We start from the raw sequence: 20,101 nt of genomic DNA on the forward strand, positions 1-20,101 counted from the left end.
TACTGAATAACCAGAAATACCAAACAAGATCACTTCCTCAGCCGACAGCCAGTGCTCACAGATGCACAGCACATCCGGATTGTATTCATCTAGACTATTGAACTATTACAATTCATATTGAAACAGTTTATCGCAGGAGAATAGTTTTTATTGTAAGGAGTGTTGATTTTTCTACTGCCCACACCATATTTGGCTAATTATTTGTTCATTGTTCTCATTTTAAAGAATTCATGTGTTGCACGACTTAATACATTTAGGTATTCACCAATATGAATGCAGTACAAATTGTTGCAGTGCATGAGTGACAACCAATTCTCTGTTTTGGAAATTCATTAGGTTTTAGGTGCATTTAAATTAAGCTGTCTTAATTATTAGATGTAGGACGTACATTCATTAATTCCTTGGTTGTAAAGTAACTAGTAACTAACCTCCTTACCACTTTTCAACGGCATAATACATATGTATAATGATTCATTCACTTATCTGTGTGAAGCCATTATTACTTGTGACATTGGTGTGAAATTATATAAGTATCATTCAAACATCGTATGAGACCCAGCCAAGAAGGTATTTTTGTGAGAGATAATTTTAGATAGGGATTAGCATTGTGGCCTTTTATACGCAAGTTATGCTTAATTTTACTCCCATTAGAAAAGGATAGGCTGAGGCATAGATGCTCATTACCATACATTGTAAATTGCTTTTGTTGATAATGTTGAGTGAAGTAGCATACAGTGTATATGTCTTTGGAGCAATTAAACTAAGTTTCTGTTTCATTCAGTTTTCTATTTCACTTGGTTTTTTTGTAGAAAAATTGAATATTTTCCATCAAAATCATAATTTCATCCTATATTTTGGGCTACAGGAATGTCCATAGCATCTGGTGAGAATACCCATCACAAACACAATTTTAGCTTGTACAGTTGAATTACGTTGAAAATATTTATTCTTATTTATTGCTTAATGCATTGGATGTATGACCTACTTCTGGGTATGATTCGTGAAGTGCTAGTTAAGAGCTACCTAAAGTTCCACCTCCCTTGATTTTTTCCTATGGTGCCCAAACAGCCGCTTAAGAAAAATACAATCCAGTGCCAAGGAGATGGGTCATTTGGCTGTTCAGTCAGCCAATCATTGAAGACCTCAGATTCCGGTTAGGTGAAGTTGAATGAGGTACTAAAAGAACCACATACAAAACAAATGTGTTGGCTTTTATTTACAGCAGGTGATTGGGTCAACATCGATATGTACATATTCATAGACTTATTGAGAATACAAGAAGATTTCATCTATATTTTATTAATGCATTCATTAAATTGCAGAGGAATTCGACCTTGCATACTAATGCATCCTTCAAATGCTGCTTTTATGTTATAATTAATATCTACATGCAGATATCAGACTTAGGAAAAAGGTTTCTGTTCTCTTGTTTGATTATTTATCATAAGTTTTTTGCTTTATCTACTCTGTTTGTTCCTAATCTTCATTGCCCTAGGTGTAGCGTGAATATCCATGGCACTGAAATTTTCTACTTTATATCGTCATTAGTATTAATGTACTCTCTCCAAATGGAATGGATGTCATCACATAGGACTCTCACTTTATAAGATTACATCTTCAATTGGAATGCACAAAACCCACACTTTTTATAATAGCATCATTGTGCGACCAATGCAACAAAGCATACAAAATGTATTGGAATTGTAAATAATCATCATCTTAAAACCAATTGTAAAATTATCAATCAAATCCATCAGGAACAGTTTACCACTTGTTAACAAATAAAAATTAAAACAAAAACTTCTCAAGGACAGTAAGTCCTGGACGTATGAACAAGATGTGTGCCAAGACCATTTTCGTAAGTTAAGAAACCGAAGTAAGGCATGGTAAAGTGTAGTTTCCTTGGAGAATGCAACACCGTGTTACAAGCTTGCGTAACTCACTATGGTGAAAAACTGATTTTGAGGCGCAGGCCATGTGGCTGGAGCAAAAAAAAAACTTTGCTACCTGCAGGAAGGAAAAACACGCAAAACGCTGAACAGTTCCCTGCTTCCCAATTCATTTGAGACCGTTTCCAAAAAGTAAGTTTCTCTACACCTCGTTGCATCTCCCAACCTCAAAGGCGCGTCAAATTTGAAATTTCGATCGCACTTCAATTTTTATAATGTTCATTACCTCTCAAAGTTTGTAAATCGAATGCTCGTAAGTAGATGACTTATTGTACTATTTTTTTTACTAAATAAAACCCTTAAAACAGACATAACATAACCCCTATGAGTGTCTGAGATGGATTTTGGAATGCTTAACCCTTTAATGCATTTTGTATAATATATGATACGCCACACTCAGTGTTGGTTATTTCTGAAAGGCACAATGCTTCCTCTCTAACGCATGGTCTATCAGATCTACATCTACATACTATACTGCAAGCTGCCTAAAAGGCGTGTGGTAGGGAGTGTTAGGTTACCAGCCGTTTACAGATAAAACAAATGAAGTGCTCTAACAAAGTTGGGACTAGCGTTTATTGAAGTCCTTTATGGTTTGGGGGAAAAACAAATTCCCACATCTATCCGTTTGGCAAAACATCTCTCTTAATTTATCGCTTCTATTGGACCTGGAAATATAGTGTAGCTCTAATATTATGTTCTCTGCATCACTCTTAAAGATATACATTCTCAATTGTTTAAGCAATCTAAGCCTGGCGTGCAGCCTCCGAGTCTCCAGCGGCTCCCAGCCTAATTCGCTTAACATCTGGGTAATGCTGTCTGTATGCCCATAGCAGTTTTTGACAAACTGCATAGCTTTCTTTTGTATTTTATTCAGTTTGCGGATAAGTCTTTCTGTACCAGATGCCATACGCTCGCTGCGGATATGATACACCGTGCCACTACACTGTGGTTCTTGAATCAGTCAGTAGGTGTTATAGGTGATCAGCTCCTCATTATGTAGAAGGAAGTCCGCTTTCCGCATGACAACCTGAAGATTTTTTCTAGCCGTCTCTAGAGTAGGTAATCAGTATAATTATGTTATCATTATAAGAAAGTAATAAGTAAAGGTACGGGTGCCAATGATAAGTTTTCATTGAGTATGTGTACCATGTGTGATACATATACATTTAATGTAAAAGTTGTCTGTAACCATCATGTATCATATTTGTTACTTATTTAAAATTTTCCTTAAAAAATAAAAAATAGCATGAAAAGTTGATAAAATGTAGTATTTGTGGCATTTCTGGATATACGAGGTACATCCAGAAAGTAAGTTCCGTTTTGAAATAAAAAAAAGAACAAGTGCGGGTGCTTCAAAGAAATTTATTGCACAAAACCTTACCACTCTTACACGATTTTTCGACGTGGATTCCGCAATTTTCCAGGCGTTTGTCATAGCGTGGCACAAGTTTTTGTACACCCCCTTCGTAGAATGTTGCCGCCAGTGTAGTCTTTCATGAAGTAATATGTTCTCGTAGCTCTTGCTGTACCGCTGTCTGCCATGAAAAGACTTCAGATGCAGAAACCAGTGAAAATCACTTAGAGCAAGGTTGGGGCTGTATGGAGGATGGTCAAAAACATTCCAGTCAAAGGCCCTGTTGCCGTCTTTTTGTCACATTCGCAGTGTGCGGTCAGGCATTGTCGTGAATGAAAACCACGCCTTTCGTGAGCATTTCTCGGCGCTGGTTCTGTAATGCGCGGCGCGGATTCTTAATTCTCTCGCAATCAACATTTTTATTGACTGGTTTACTTAACGCCGAAAAGTCTGTCCGTAAAAGTCAGCGGTACAACAGTGTCGATGAGCTAAAAGAACTTGTTACCTCATGGCAGGCTACACTGGCGGCAACAGTCTACGAAGGGAGTGTACAAAAACTTGTCCCATGCTGTGAAAAATACCTGAAGAATCACGGGATATGCGTCGAAAAATCGTGTAAGAGTGGTAGAGTTTTGTGCGACAAATTTCTTTGAAGAATCTGTACTTGTTCTTTTTTTATTTCAAAACGGAACTTACTTTGCGGACGTACCTCGTATTTCATGAGGAAAAATATTTTTGGCGCATATTTGGAAATTCATGCAGTTAAGGGTAAAATATAAACTCACTCTTTTATTCTGTTGTTTTTGGTTTACAGTACTGGAAGTGAGAGTTCGTGGATGGGATCAACGCCCACAGGTAGAGGTATTCTGGGCACCGCCCCAAACCAAGGATCAGCCTCGTCTCCTCGTGGGAGGGGAATGTTCCGAGTGGCCAGAGATGATGCTGAGAGGCAGATATGCGAGAAGCTGCAGATGAAGTTGGATGAATTTTTAGAGTTGGAAAATTATGAGTGGTTGCTGGTGGAACCAAAGGGTCATGCTTCAAGTTTTATTGTTGATCTAATAGCCTTTCTTCGAAGTATTTTCTTATCATTCACCAATTTGCCGGTGAGTAAATATTTGCTATGGCATTTTTGATTTTGGAGGCTTTATTTACATGTAAAAATCTGAGCATTTATTCCAGTTTTTTGTTGCTATTAGTGAGTAACAGCCAGGGGCATGTATGTGTATGGGGGACTGATACTCCACTCTCCCCAAAATTTGTTAAAATTGTTAAATTGTGTTAAATGTGATTTACAATCAAGTAAAAATAAATAATCTGGAAACATGTTTTTATTAATGCATAAAATACATATTTCTGGTTAATTTTATGATCTTTGGGTGATCATGTGCATTTATGTGTAATACTCACCCAACTTTTTTTTTCAAAATGCATTCCTAAATTATGATATATTATAACCTTGTATGAAATGATGGAAACATATGTAAGTAACTCACAAATGAATAATGTGTAAGTGATGAGGTTACTCTTAGAACTTGGCTTCCACAATACCTTGTATCCAAATTTTCAAAAAATTGGATTATCTAAAATATTAACACGTTGCGTACGGATGGCGAGAATTCTCGTCATTTTTTTCCCGAACATTCCGGACGGATGACGAAGATTCTCGTCATTTAGGCGCGTCAACCTAAACAATTTTAAAGCGTACAATACGTATTCGTTCGTACGTTTTCAGTTGTTGTTCGTTAGTCATAATGAATTGATGCATCATAACGAAAGTTATATTCTAAACATTAGCTTTTTAACCATGTTTAAGCCAAAGGCATTACGCCCTAATAGGCACATATTTACAATTTCGGCATTCCTAGGAATTTAAATACCCCGGTACGCAACGTGCTAAGTCACTGTTAAGAAAGTTGTATGTCAACTAGAGTTCTGTATTTATACTATCCATATTTTTTATGCAGGCTGAGGTTGCTCAAGTTGCTTGTAAGTCTGCATGTGACCATATAGCAAAGTCGGTGCTTAGGATGATGCTAGCAGATGATATTAAGCAGATTTCATTGGGTGCACTGCAGCAAATAAACCTGGATGTCATTCAGTGTGAACGTGAGTACTCTTTGGCAAAACATCATTGCTAGTTGTCTGTTCAAATATATTTAATTAGTTCTTTCTTTGAATTGGAATGGATTTGAAGCTTGGAAGTACAGTGAGTCCTCGTTTAACGTCACCTACCGTTCCTGAAAAATGTGACGATAAACGAAATGACGTTAATCAAAGCATAATATCCCATAAAAACAATGTAAAAATTGAATATCGGTTCCTAGACCTCACAATTCCTATGCGAAAAAATTTTAGCGTATCATATCTGGGGCATTTTTTACGATGGGAATGCCAAACTATGGCATAAATACGAGTTCCTGTCTTCATCGACGACAATAGCAGCAGTGACATAAATCCTTCTCCATTTTTGTATCTTCCCACATTTGCTTTTCGGCTTCGCTATAGTGCGGTCCAATGAATGCTACCAGACGCTACAGACCGGGGATCCGGTGCTCCGGTCCATAGGCCCTACCCTCGCTACGAGAATTTCTTTTCGGACCGGTCAGGAGCGAAATCAAAATGGTGGAAATGAGCGAGGGCGGGCAAACTGGGATTATGAAATCAAAGAGATGGTTTTAATTGTGAATTGAGGCGGGCGGGCGTCGCCTGGGCATCATCATCGCTGAAACATCGTCGCAGTTACAGGAACCAAAATTATTTTGAACATTGTTCTCTTGGACATTTTCGTGGAAATGTCTCTGATGCTAAAATTTGCCGGAACCGTAATCGCAATTATAACAATATACACACCGTTTTACACTTTGAATAGACTAACCGTATTACCGCCCACGAAACAAACAACCTGTAACGCCTGCCACTTCGCCTTTTTTCTCGCGCGAAATTTAAAATACATGACGTTATCGCGAAGCGAAGGGACGATAAACGAATCACGGTCGTAAAATTTTCGTGACGTTATCGCGAAATGACGTTAAACGGGGTGACGTAGAACGAGGACTCACTGTATAAGCATTATTTCAATTTTTCAGTCAAATGGTGTGCAATTGTTTTTGTGTCACAACTTTCCGAAATTCATTTATTTACCTTACTTCATCTTAGATATATGGTGACAGTTATCAAAATTATAACACAATTTAGTGGTGAGTATGCGTAATGCAACTGCACCCTTGTAATTCTCATTTTGGATCGAGTGAATGTGATGGCCTCTCATTCATCCTGATGTTGTTGATGAGTGAATATCATTACAGTATAAATATTTATGCGTCTTGCCTTAGTCCTCAGAATGGTAATATATAATTAGGGATGGCCGGATCGGAAACCTCAGATTCTAATATCGAATATCCACGGATATTGCCCTTCATCAGATACTATCGGATCCTAAGTTGCCGAAGACATTGGATCTGGATCTGAAATTTTAAATTATACGTTCAGTGAATGGAACCCCCCCTATAAGAGTGGAAAGAATTGTAATTCTCTCTTCGAATGCACCATCGCACTGCGATGCTTGTCCTACTCATGAACCATTTGGTTTAAATGCTCTCGCAGGGGTTATGTAGCAGAATTTCGGGAAAATAAAAAAGGTTAAATACGACTTGCGGTTGTGACTCTTCCCAGGAGAATGAACAAACATCGGGGGAATCTGAGCGTCGTAGGATAATAATCACGTCAAAAGTAACTACGTTGTAGATTTCAGAAAACCACCCTCAGCTGCTTGCCACTGCCGTGTACCCAGAAGCAACTTGAATAATTAATTCGTTTTATTGCAGGCAAATAAAAATGCATTTGGATTCGAAAATATCCAAAGATCCGTCCCCTGCAATCAAGTATCCGATCCGAATCCGGAAAAAATCCTGAATCCATCCATCCCTAATAATAATGATAGCCGTAATTGATCCTAGGAAATTACAATGTTAAATATAGGATAAGTCAAATGAACAAAATATGTGCGTACAAAATCACTCACTTCTCTGAAAGAAAGATTCCTCAAGAAACTCATTAGTGCTATAATAGGATTTATTGTCTAGGAAAATTTTCAAATTAGACTAAAATGATACCTTTGTAGGGATATTTTTAATGCATGGAGGTAAAGGGTCATGCACATTTGTTGCTATGATAAAGGGGCTTTGAAAGGGGTACATAGCAGTGGTGTGGCAGTTCATTTGTACATCTCCACTGTGCAAGTGGTATGCTTAAGCACTCGAGAATTGGTGGTTAAGTCTGTGGTGTTATCTTTAACATACATTCATAGTTTATATAGGTTAAACCACTTGTGCTGGAGTAATAGCAAGCTCTCAAGTTTGTATCCCTGTAGCTCATTGCTAAAGATGTGTCATCTGTCTGTACAATACCATGTTAAATATTATTATTAATATGCGTGAGTTAATAATTAATGTGTAATAAAAATAGCAGTGGCCTAAGAATACTGACCTGCAGTACCCCAACATGTATAATTTTGGTGGGTGATAAGTAGTGCTGTGCAAGAGTCTTGTCTCGGCGGTTGAGACGAAAGTTTCATTTCTCAGCATTGTCGGGACGAAACTCTCGGTAAATGATACCATTGTAAACTCTATTGTTGACTGACGGTGATCCTCATTTGAGATTCTCGCATTTCCCGAGAGTGTCGACGGGTGTTGAGAAGTCTTGCTGGGTCGAGACTTCTCCAGTCTCGTCAAGACTCTCGACCCAGGCGAGACTTTCGGCACGGCGAGAGTCTCATCCCGACAATGCCAAGAAATTAAATTCTCGTCTCGACTGCCGAGATTCTCAGGTGGTCAAGAGTCTCGCACAGCCCTAGTGATAAGTGGTTTTTTCCTTATTCAAGGTCTTCAAATTTCTTTTGCACATTGACTGTAGAATGGCCTATTGAGGGTTTCACCTAACCACTGCCCTGCTCTTTAGCAATAATATTTCCTATTCTATTATCCCATGGGGCTTCCTATTCTAAAAGCATTGTATGGCCTCTTCATTTACCAAAAAACTACCATAAACAACTGAAGGCTGTATGTGAAATGAAATGTGTTATTTTATAGGGGTTCAAGGAGTGTTTTTTTATGCGTTGTTAAATACCTTTGATTAATACATATAATGCTGTAATAAACAAATGATGTGTATTGTATTGGCAAGTTCAATTAGAAATTCATCCCTGGGAAAGATAATAAATATGTGGCATCGTACTTCTTTTCTACAGAATTTGCAGCGTCAGAGCCTGTTGTTGATTTAGAGGAGGGTGTCCTATTGGAATACTTCTCTGATTTACGTCAACTCTTGGATTTGTTCATGACTTGGGATTGGTCGACATACTTTCACGACTATGGCCAGGAAGGAAGCAAGTATGGGAAAGTCAACCCAAACACAGCCATTATCTTGCTGGAGAAGTAAGTGTAATATTATGAATTGATTTTAGCTAATGAAGAATGTCATAGGTCTGCATCTGCAGTCGTAGAAATTTAAAGTGAAAGATTTTTACCTGGGTGGTGTGCATAACTCTGTCTATCAGAATTATTCCAATAGTTTTTCATTCCAAATGGTCGATTCTGATTGGTCAGCAATTCGATCAAAATTTGTTGTGATGTCTCCATGTTCCTGGGTTTCACCGCGTGGAGTTTCTTTGTGACGACAGTTTCACCAGTATTCCAACCGGCGTCTTCAGGTCGATCGTCTTCTTATCGACCTGAAGACGCCGGTTGGAATACCGGCGAAACTGTCGTCACAAAGAAAATCCACGCGGTGAAACCCAGGAACATGGAGACATCATCTAGACAACGCCGCGGAAAACTACGCATCAAAATTTGTTGTGTTTGAAGATTTTCATTCTGATGACAACATGAGCCCTCATAGTGAAGTCTTCAGAGCATGGAAGGCTATTTATCAGAACATGATTATGTATTGTGAAAGAATGAGCAAGCAATAAAAGTAGGATTAGATGGCTATTTTTCCCTATACAATGCATTCCCGATTATCCAGGCTAATGATGGGGAGAGGTGGCAAGAGTAATCGGAAAACATGGATAATCCAAGCTTCACTTTTATTTCTTGTAATTCTTATAATGTACTCTAATCAAACAATCTATTTTAACCAATGCACATTGTCTATTATTTTAGATTGCTTGCCATGCCATCGCACAGTAGCGTTTATAGGAAACCAGGACTTAGGCAAATTGTCTACGCAGGAGAGTGCCTGGCTACGACTCATGCTATCGTGCGAAAGTTCCACAGAGAAAAAATCATTCGCCTTGACCGGGATTTGAACCCGGATCCCCCGATTTCCGGTCGAGTGCTTTAGCCAGTAAGCTACCGAGGCGTCATTCTTCCCTGTGGATATTTTTGAATGACGCCTCGGTAGCTTAACTGGCTAAAGCACTCGGCCGGAAATCGGGGGATCTGGGTTCGAATCCCGGTCAAGGCGAATGATTTTTTCTCTGTGGAACTTTCGCACGATTGTGCATTGCGGGTGACTCCCGTAAAAGTTATCACCGCGGCTAGTCCCGGTATACTTTAAAAACGACTCATGCTATCTTGACTTCCACTTCCTCCGCAGATTTCACTTCTTGTTTTCTATTCCTCTCCAGTTTGGCCTTGACTGGTAACCACGTAAACATACCAGAGTGCGACGAAATCTCCGGGTCCCTTGGGCCGTATTCAACCGCATGCAAGGCCACGGCAATTATTGTTCATTCGTAATATGAAATACAGTGCAACCTCGATAAAACGACACCCCACGGTGCACCAATAAACACTCGCTGTAGCGAATTGTCGCTTTACCGGAGGTGGTGCAAATAATAGCCAATATACCTCATATTACTCCTTTATTTTTATATGCTGACGACTGCTTTCTGCCGCCCGAGGAACAAAAGAAGATCAAGCATTCGCGAATGCTAATGCCACAATATTTTCACCAAAATTAACTACTTATTTATCGAACGACAGTTTACCACATAAATTTGAGACTGATCACTCCATTAACTTCATTTCTAACAGATCGCTAGCAATTACAGAGATTAAGGAGTCTTGGTGTAAGTTTTTCCGGCGGTGAAACTCTCGCTATGGCGAGAGCCAACACCGAAAGGGCCTCGTAAAAACGAAATTTTTTACATGCTTATTATAGGATCAATAGACGGTGCATCGGCTATCTCTCGTAATAGTGGGGGTCTCGCTATAGCCCGTACTCGCTTTAACGAGGTTCCACTGTATAAAATAAAAAATCTAAAGTATCATTTCTCTGAATTTACGAAAGATTAACCATTAAAGAATCTCTAAATTTAATCAAGAGTATTTTTCCTGCCGCTGATCGTCGTCTGCAATGCTAGAGCAGACGTCCAAGTAAACTTGAAACATTCCTTGTCAGCAAGTAGATAAAATGATTCCACTTTAAGAAGGGGATTCTATTGGAGATAATTAGCCCAGTGTAGCATTGTATTTTTAAAAAATGCAAATATCTTGGTGCTTTTGCGTCCAATTTTATTTTTTTATAAAGATTGCATAAAACTTCGAAGGACCGTGATCGGAGCCGGAGCCGGATAATCGGGAGTCTACTTTATTTTGTGAAAGAAATGTTATGTAGTATGAAGTTTTTTATTATTAACCTCTGATTTTTATCTCTATCGTCTCTGGCACTAATTTTTGGAAGGTCTTTTATCAATAAAATGAATAAACTTTGTTATATTCATTTTAAGTAATAATAACCTTTGATTTTTTTGGTTCCATTATTTTCATAATAACGAGAATCCACTAAATATATGCATGTGTTTGTACAATTTTTTGTGAAACATGAAAAAGTTATGGGTGAATGAAAATGATTTAATGCTGTTGGATTACTTCTCCATCTCACGGTGGGTAGCCTTTGTCCACTTGTGGAATTTCATTCCTCTGGCCATAAGCGTAATGTATGCTCTCAGTACTGCCATTCCATTTCTTACTTACTTTACTGTCGGGGCGGAGAATGGACAGGATTTGAATTTATTTTAAAAAATCACAATGCTTTTAACCGTAGAAGGAGAGGGAAAGAGAAATGGGATACATACATCTGTGGGCTGACATAATGTATATTCTTCATTACTGTAAGGAAGAGAGGCACATTCAGGGTTGTCACTGATCATGGAAAAGTCAGGGGTTTTGAAATAAGTTAAGGGAATAAAGGAAAAGTATTGGAATTGACCCATGTCATGTTAGCTGGGCAAGGACTTGCATTTCTGACATAGAAAGATGCTATAAATTTGCCTTCAGCCACACGTCTATTGAGGCAGCTTGCAGGATACTATGTGGATATATATTATGTGTAGCTAAAAAAACATTAAGTGTGGAAATACTGTCATTCAGGTGCATACAGTGAAGTGAATGACCCACTCAGACCCACGTTTTTCAGGGTACATATTTACCTGTAGGAAGATGTACCCCATAATAGTTAAAATTTTTCTTTTCCATTTAAGGTTACGTGAAGCTGACAAGAAAACCGTCTTCTCAGTACTCAAGAAAAGTGAAAGAGATAAAAAGAAATTAGTTGAGACAGTTCTGAAGCAGCTTAGACAGTTAGCTCAAGCTGCACCACCTACATAATCATTGTGATTGATGTGTGAACGTAAATACAAACTACATTTGTAACTGGACCTCCCCTGGTGCCGTGGCTTTTGCCTTAATGAGGATCCCTGTTTGAACCATTCCTTTTATTTAAGAAAGATGGTTGCTAATATCATCTCATCACTGGAGAGTATATTACGTAAGCCATTGTGCTACTTCCACTAATTTTTAGCTTGGCATAGCCATTTCCAACATCCTGTGATTTACCCTGTTGGAGAGAACATATATATTTTTATTCAATTGAATATGCAACTAATTATGTATCAAGTCAAATGTAATATAATTACTTCAAATAAGAAAGCCTAATTATATCCAAATAAATTGTTAATAATAACACCTAATTCTTTCGTCATATCTTTCCTAATTCTTTTGCCATTCTTACTTTTATCTTGCAATAAAAACTATACTTAGGCCCGTATTGTCAGTCGCGCCTTCTATCGCGACCTTCTATTTAGGTGACCTTCACCTAAAAGGAAGCCAGTCAGTTCGAGAGTCCGTCCTTCTCTATTGTCGCCTTCGCCTTCGATTAGAAGGAGATATTGTTTACGTTCACGGACTGATCCGTTCACTCGGCCAGAAAAAAGCGAAGCGTTACGGAGGTAAATAAGGTTGCCGCCCATTTCGAAGTTAATTAAAATCGAATTATTCCGTGTGCCGCGACAGTGACTGTAGGTCCAATTGTTCGAGGGACAATGTTAATTATATTTTCGCTTTTCTTTGTTGCACCTGAATAGGTTGTAATTACTAATTATTGGTGTTCCCTCGCAATAACAATCAAAATTCAATCAATCGGAAAACTAATCACGCAGAAATAGACAGACGCAATCAGAATGGAGTCGAGGATGACGGTTGTGGAAAAAGATTTGCTGGTAGCGTTAGTTATTAAAAATAGGGATATAATAGAGAATAAAAGGACAGATGCTGTGACGTTGTCTGATAAGACACGATGCTGGAGAAACATTGAAGCTGAATTTAACGGAAATTCTCAAGTCGTGAAGGTAGGTAATACTAGAGTTATTGGCTGGTCGTGCGCATTAGTAATCTATTGTATTACTTGCTCATAGCAATGTTGTTATTAAATGACAAAGTGTGTTATAGTGCATTAAAATAATATATATTTTTAACTTACAATTAGTTAAATTTTTAATAAGGCACAATGTTTCCGATGTAGTTTTATGCATAGTGCGTAAAAATGAAATGCCGATGATGTGCGAATAAATATATGCGGCGATGTAGGAAGTACTCTTTGTTTAATTGAAGTGAATTTCACTTTAATAGCGAAATTGGAAGCAACTGAGGAAGGCATGGGACAACGTGAAAACGAAGAGGAGGAAAGCCCAGGCTCAGGAAACCCAGCGGAGGTTGGCCACAGGCGGTGGGCCATATGTACCGCCTGTGTGCGATCCCAACCCTGAGTTGGAAATAGCCATCCCATCACTGTCACACTGTGAGCAGAATGTTGGGGATATGGATGACGATCTCCTGGACTCGCCTCCTATCCCCAACGCGAGCAGTGGGCACACGGAACTGGAGTATCCAACAAGTAAGTATGTGCGATATTGCTTGTGGTAATGCATTACCTATCGTTATCGAAATTATACAATAAATTTTCTTTTTTCTTTTCAAAGTAGTCGAGGCTCCACCGTCAGATGTTCCGTGTGCCACGACAGTGATGGGAGGTCCGATAAGGACACCATCCTCCTCTGGTGGCATGACCAGAGGAGCTGCTGTAGAGAGAGAGTTGCAGGACCGGCTTGAGGGCTTGAAAACTTACAACGCACACCGCGATAAGATTCAAGCCCTCAGGCAAGAGACAGCACAAGTGGAGCTGGCCACAGCCAAGCTGGTCCATGACTTCCAACTGCGGAAAATGAAGCGAGACGAGGAGACACAGGTTCTGCAGTTGGAGGTCTTGAGACTGCAAAGGATGCAGCAGGAGCAGGCTCTGGCACAACAAAAAAGGATGGATGACATCCAAATAAAAATTAAGGAGCAGGAGTTGCGCCAGATGATGGTTTGCTTTACCATATTTTGTTTTTTACTTTAGTGGTAGAAGTTGCCAGGGTAATAATTTATGTGAGGTATTTTAAAACAAATTTAAAAGGAATCAGAATGAACATTTTGTTGCTCAAAGTTCATGCCTTTGCTAATGTATGTGTAAATTTAATGTCTTAACATCAATGGAAAGATGGCTTCAGACTTCATTTATCTTTACCTTCATAACAATAATATCCATTTTTGAGACAGGCTGTGATATCGATTCCTTTCCAAGTTTACTTATTAAAGGAATATTGCATAGTTCCTTTGAAATAGATGCAAAGGATGAAGTTGCATTGAAACAAATGAAAATCAATGATTTTAGCAATATTTAAATGCATGCACATATGTTGGTTGAAGAAAGTATTTTCACTTATAATGGGATGATTTAGCAAGCAACATCTTTTTAATATTAATATTTCAACTAATTCTAAATTTTCCCTTCTAATTCTAATTTTTAGGAGAAGTAGTGCTCCTGTTGCCACCTTTGCATGGCCAGCTCCATTCTGCTGTCCTGGAACTCTCTCTCTCTGCAGGATGTTACTGATGGTGTTCTTGTGGATCATGGCTATTTCCAATTCAGGATTCCATTGGGTTTCCTGCCGCTTACATCCTCCTCCCATGCCTTCCTCAGTTGTATAAGACCAGCATCGTACCTACTCATTCAACGTCACATAATCTGTCCTAATATTCTCTATTATATCCCTATTTATGTAACCAGCTACCTTTAAAAAAATATTTTGTAAAATTCTTTTCTTATTAAATAGTACAGTAGAGAAATGCACTGAAAACTCTTTCATTCTTTGTTAATCCCTCTTTTCTACCCAGGAAAGCGGCTTTCCTTTTTCGAAACCTTTCAGCAATATATGGCAGTAAGGAAAAAATGAAAGGTAACCAAATGAACAATTTTGATAAAGAAATATGCAGTATTAGCTATATCTACTATAATCATCCAACTTAAAAGAGAAAAATCATCGTGCCAATGGTTAATGTCATCAGAAAGGGAGCCAACATGGGCCAACAAAAACACTGCAGTTAACTGTAATTTGTTTTTTATTAGAATAGAACAACCTCGATGATTTCATTAAATATAAATTCGACAATCCTCACAACTCAGCTCAGTAATACATAAGAGAAGGTGAAATCCAGTAGATAATACTCGGAAAGGGAACTTATGATGGTATAGGATTTCAGAGAGACAGTGACTGATGCACAGCTACCATGAATAGCAGTGGAATGCCTGTACCAGCAATATTAGAATCACTGATGACCATGGGGAAAAGACTTGACAGACGAGGAATTCACAGCCATCAGAAATGTTCCCATGCAACAGCTAATTTCCCTGACACAAATTCCCATTAAAAGACTAGGAGGCGAAGCAACAGGCATCGGCTTAAAGGAACAGGAATAGAAACTATGGAGATGTCTGCAAACAGCAGGGGTCCATCCATGAAGCACAATATCCATAACAGCAGCTGAAGCACATATTTGATCCTGGACAAATGTTAGGAAGACTGTGGTATCCATTACTGACTTACTTATTCACACCAGCTGTCAACCCTCCTGTAATGCAAATAGAAGAATATTAAAACACAGAAACATATTATTTCCTAGTTATTAAGTGAGGATAATTGAAAATTTCACGAATTAACTCTTCCAGAATTAGAATATATTGAAAGACAGTTAACATGAAACTTATTTATTGCAGTAGCAGTGATTTGGATAAAATATTATAAAGTTGTTACTTTGCATCAATAATTAGGATAGGTATAATGTTTAATGCATGTGAGGAAGGATGGATTCCCAATGCGCATGCATTAAATGAATGGTAGTATTGAAAAGGTCGTTAAGTTTACCCTATCACTACCAATAAATTGTTTTTTAATTCTAAAGATCCCATTAATGATGAAGAAATGGTAGTGTTTATTTCATGAGATGTAACACAAATGATTATAATTTTTGCTGATCAGACTGGGGGAAAATTTATCTATGGGTTGATGAAAATTTCACACATGACATAATAGTATGGAAAATTATTATAGCTGATTGTATCATTGCTATCTATGAACTTCCACAAAGTGACATCGTCAACCATCGATCTGAGATTGTTAAGCAATATTCACTTCAAAATGTGTGTTTAATAGGTAGTTATTTAGCATCCCTAATAAAATAATGAGTGGTAAAGTGGTAATTCAAAGTGATTACATCTAATAATTTTTCATATGCAACAAGTCTGTTAGGTATTATCTTATTCAATCATGAATGCACTTCATTCTCTTATTGGAGATCAACTTGGAATGAACTTAAACACTTGATTTTAAGTAATATCATGATCATCACAGGTTTTTCTATAGTCTATTTAAATGTCTGTGAGAAGAACATACGAGTGAAGCATTAATTGAAATTAAAAAAACTCAAATAAACCATTAAACATTACCAATTTTTTGTTACCTATTATAAAGAATTTGTCCTTAAAAAGATTAAAACAATTAACAAGATACCAAACATGGCCTAGGATATCTTATTTCAGCAATGACTATGAGTAGGTCATCAAGCAATACTAGAGCATCAAGGATCAGATTTAAAAACACATACAGAATTTTTAGGGTCAGGAAAAGAATTACCTAATTCAAGCCCATTTCAAAAGAAAGATAAATAATATGTATTTTAATTCTATATGGTCATAAAGAAAACTCTCAAAAAAAAGTTTTAAACCAGTTTTGTACCTCTTTCAAAATGGATATGAAATGCATGAACTGTTCCTTTAAGTGTAAGCATCGTAGGACTTGAATAAACCTATCTTAGCCAGGCAGTGGTACATTTACCTTGTTATCGTAGAGACAATAAGTCAAAGTGTATAAGACAGTATGAATACCTTTAGTATATAGTACTCAACTACAGCTGATATGATCTGTTTCATTTGCACTTTTCCAATAATTTTTTTTCACTATGCCATTTTATTTTTAAGCATTGTTATTGCATCTATGTAAGAGAAAAACAGCGTGCCATGGCATAAAAGGTCATCATTACCACCATTAATAAGGATTACAATTAAATAGTCTCCCTACAAACTCTAAAAAACTCTATCTAACATAATAGCATGAATGATAAATATAGATAACTGAAAAAAGACGCCCAAGGTACAGAGAAACATACAAATCATAATTAATAGGAATATTTACCGCCTTTCAGGGCCAGTTGTAGGATGTAAAACTGGTGTGAATAAATAAGGAAGTAATGGATAACCACTATCCCCTAGAAGGATTCCTCGCATCTGCCCAGCTTCAAATCTGTGCTTAAGCCTACTGTTATGGAATATACGTGCATCATGCACGGATCCCTGCCATCTGCAAACAATATCCATAATTTCCATGGATGGTCCCACCACAACCTACAAAGAAGACACAATGAGATTACAAAAGAAGGCAGCCTATGAATTACAAAAGGATTATTACATTATAAATGGATGCAAAAGTAATTTCTATATGTAGAAACTTAATTTCCATGTAACAGTATTGTTTTCTACAAGCAATGCAATACCTGAACGTTCATGGAGAACCATCCTTTCCTGTTCCTATAAACCTCTGCCAGGTCACCTCCAGGGCTTTTAATGGGAATGTGGGTGCAGTTGATGCATTCCACCACGCCAGGAAAATTAGCTATTGCATAGAAACTATTTCTGATAGCTGCAAATTCTTCCTCTGTCGACGGTCTTTTCACCCACAACGGCAGCTTAGCAGCTAGTTCTGCACTGACATTCTAAAGTGGAATTTAAAGCACATATTTTTGTTAATAAACTACTTATACATTACTACACTTGAGGACTTTATAAGGTAATTTGATAAAAAGTATCCACATGTATCTTCTCACAATTTAATATCAAGTGTCATCCACGAAAAGTTTCAACAAAATGTAAATGTACGCGAACGAAATACACTAACATCAAACTCTTCATTAGTTATAAGTTGAAATAACGATCAGGAATAGCAATAATAGATAATTACGAATACTGACAACTATTGGACAAGTAAAAACTAATCATAACGCTTTGAAAAGTAATCGGCTATATTAATATAAAAATTGATGAAGCAATAAAATCGATGCACGTAGCACAGAGTTAAAACACACGAAAATATGTATTTTGATGTCATCATCAACTCTCTCTCTCTCTCAAAATGTCAACAACAACTCTTTCCATTATGGTAGTATACATACTTCTTTGAGAGCGAAAATCTCAGCATACAAAAAGGCGTAATGAAAACATAAACAACGAAAATAACTCCACACGACTGTACCTACTGTTCATAACCGGTCTCCCATGCAATACTTTACCATTAGAATTCTTTTAAATCTTTCACAAATGAGTAATTAATGCAGTTTTCTCAGGCGATGTAAGTCTGACCGTGAAATGAAAACACGCGTCAAGTTAGCCCAACAAAAGGCATCCCAATTTATTTTCTAATGTGATGTTTACCGTGTTACGTCAAGGACAGCAGAATTCTGTTACCCGTAACTGTTCGACGAAGGAGCTAAATTTGAATTGACTTTTCCTTTGTAAAGTTCGTTCCACAATTTTTAAATAGTATAAAAAAGCCATTAATGATCACAAACAACTTACCTTCAAGATCTGCGAAACAGACGGTTGAGATACTTGAAGAAGGTCAGCACAGACCAACTGCAATCGACAAAATGGTTTCTTTAGACGGGGAAAACTAACGAAAATGAACGAGAATATCATCTATGCATCATAACATTATTCGTTAACACCAAACAATAATTACTACGAGTGCATTCAGGTCATTTGAAGTGCTTTGCCAATGTAAACAAAATTTCGAATAGTAAACAGTACGGCTACAAGCTGAATAAATCAACCAACTCTACAATTATTTCCATCTTACAAACACGCTAAATACTACAATATCAAAAGGAAACTTTATTTCACTTACCTGAAAGCTGCCGGTGGCAAAAAATCGCAGGGCCGTCAATAATTTCAATATTGGTGGAACAGGCATTCCACGGTTGCTGATGTTTTGCAATGCTATCATGGGTAGCAGTACATCAATCACTGTTCTCTTCGAAAACCTGTACCTGGTCATAAATTCCCCTTCCGAGTAATATTCTACTGGATTTTGCCTATCTCTTATGTATCGCCGAGGTATGTAGTTATAAGGATTGTCGAAAATATATTCAATAAAATCATCGAGGTGTTCATCGCGCTCAAATAATTCCGCCATGTTATTTAGGTACTGTTGCTATGGTTGGAGGCCTTCTCGTATTAGAAGCATACCCCAGGGTATGCTTCTAATCGAAGGCCACAGTCGCCTCCTATAGGAGGAGAGGAGCGTCTCTCAATATGAAATCTCTCCAGAAGGAGGGTTAGAAGGTGAAGGTCGCCTAGAAGGCGCGACTGACAATACGGGCCTTAATGCTATTAGTTAGTGCTATTCCTTTCAATAATGCTTGGTGATGATGAGATGTTTTGCTGTTTCACCTTTAAGTTATGAACACCCAGAAGGAAATTCCCCCAAGAAAATCATTTGAACTTAAATGAATTCAAACCCATATATTCCGATTGCTGGCCAGGTATGCTACCAGTTACATGAGCAAGACATCTGTCCTAGTATGCAAATTCAAGGCAAGATTTTTCCAAGCAAGCGAGTAATAACAAAGGCTTTAAGAAAGCCTTTATCTAGTCGGTTCTGGCACTTGCAAGTCATGGCAGCTAGTCAGCTGAAGCAGTGACTATACATGGTTGAGGCAAGGCATGCTGTCGTCAAAATATTGCCAAGGCACTTCAATTAATGGTAGACAGGACGGGTAAGTTGGGAGCTGACTGTAACCGTAAGCAAGGAGCATACATTGTAACCATTTAAGGTGACAAGCTGGGATAATTCAAATGCGCTCGAGAGCACTTTAGAGTAGACTCTCGTTATTACGAAGTGCACGGGACCAAAAAACCGGAGATTCGTATTTAAAAACTTCATATGAACGTTCGTTCAAGGAATCTTTAGGTCATAAAGCTACGCAAGGGATCGAGAAGTGCTGTTATCCTGAAGAATGCAACACTGCATTACATTTGTGCGTGAACTCACTATCCTGACGAACTCATCTAGCCAGGCGTGTGACGT

General features: G+C 37.9%; 3 protein-coding genes across 5 annotated transcripts in view; 2 read left to right on the forward strand and 1 right to left on the reverse strand.

Moving 5' to 3' along the window:
- The window catches only part of LOC124155649 (exocyst complex component 6), a 31,338-nt gene extending 19,061 nt beyond the window's left edge, over nt 1-12,277 (forward strand). For both annotated transcript variants that reach the window (XM_046529654.1, XM_046529653.1), the window contains exons 14-17: nt 4,118-4,409; nt 5,271-5,412; nt 8,552-8,738; nt 11,789-12,277. In XM_046529654.1, the coding sequence (XP_046385610.1) occupies nt 4,118-4,409; nt 5,271-5,412; nt 8,552-8,738; nt 11,789-11,915 (748 nt within the window). In that variant the 3' untranslated portion in view covers nt 11,916-12,277. The remainder of the gene's footprint in view (nt 1-4,117; nt 4,410-5,270; nt 5,413-8,551; nt 8,739-11,788) is intronic.
- A 77-nt stretch (nt 12,278-12,354) lies between these two features.
- Nucleotides 12,355-15,241, forward strand: LOC124155651 (myb/SANT-like DNA-binding domain-containing protein 3). 2 transcript variants are annotated; one of them, XM_046529655.1, is made up of 4 exons: nt 12,355-12,934; nt 13,215-13,479; nt 13,565-13,950; nt 14,435-15,241. In XM_046529655.1, exons 1-4 carry the CDS (start codon nt 12,767-12,769, stop codon nt 14,441-14,443), a joined length of 828 nt encoding a protein of 275 aa, XP_046385611.1. In that variant the 5' UTR covers nt 12,355-12,766; the 3' UTR covers nt 14,444-15,241. The 2 variants fall into 2 exon arrangements, with proteins under 2 accessions (XP_046385611.1, XP_046385612.1); XM_046529656.1 differs by having other exon boundaries at nt 13,568-13,950.
- LOC124155652 (putative nuclease HARBI1) lies at nt 15,009-19,391 on the reverse strand. Its single transcript, XM_046529657.1, has 5 exons — nt 18,920-19,391; nt 18,592-18,648; nt 17,514-17,732; nt 17,156-17,364; nt 15,009-15,536 (listed from the first exon to the last, which is right to left on the reverse strand). Exons 1-5 carry the CDS (start codon nt 19,205-19,207, stop codon nt 15,512-15,514), a joined length of 798 nt encoding a protein of 265 aa, XP_046385613.1. The 5' UTR covers nt 19,208-19,391; the 3' UTR covers nt 15,009-15,511.
- Nucleotides 19,392-20,101: the final 710 nt, after the last annotated feature.

This window comes from Ischnura elegans, chromosome 3, assembly GCF_921293095.1.
Source record: "Ischnura elegans chromosome 3, ioIscEleg1.1, whole genome shotgun sequence".
Classification (NCBI taxonomy): Eukaryota; Metazoa; Arthropoda; class Insecta; order Odonata; family Coenagrionidae; genus Ischnura; species Ischnura elegans.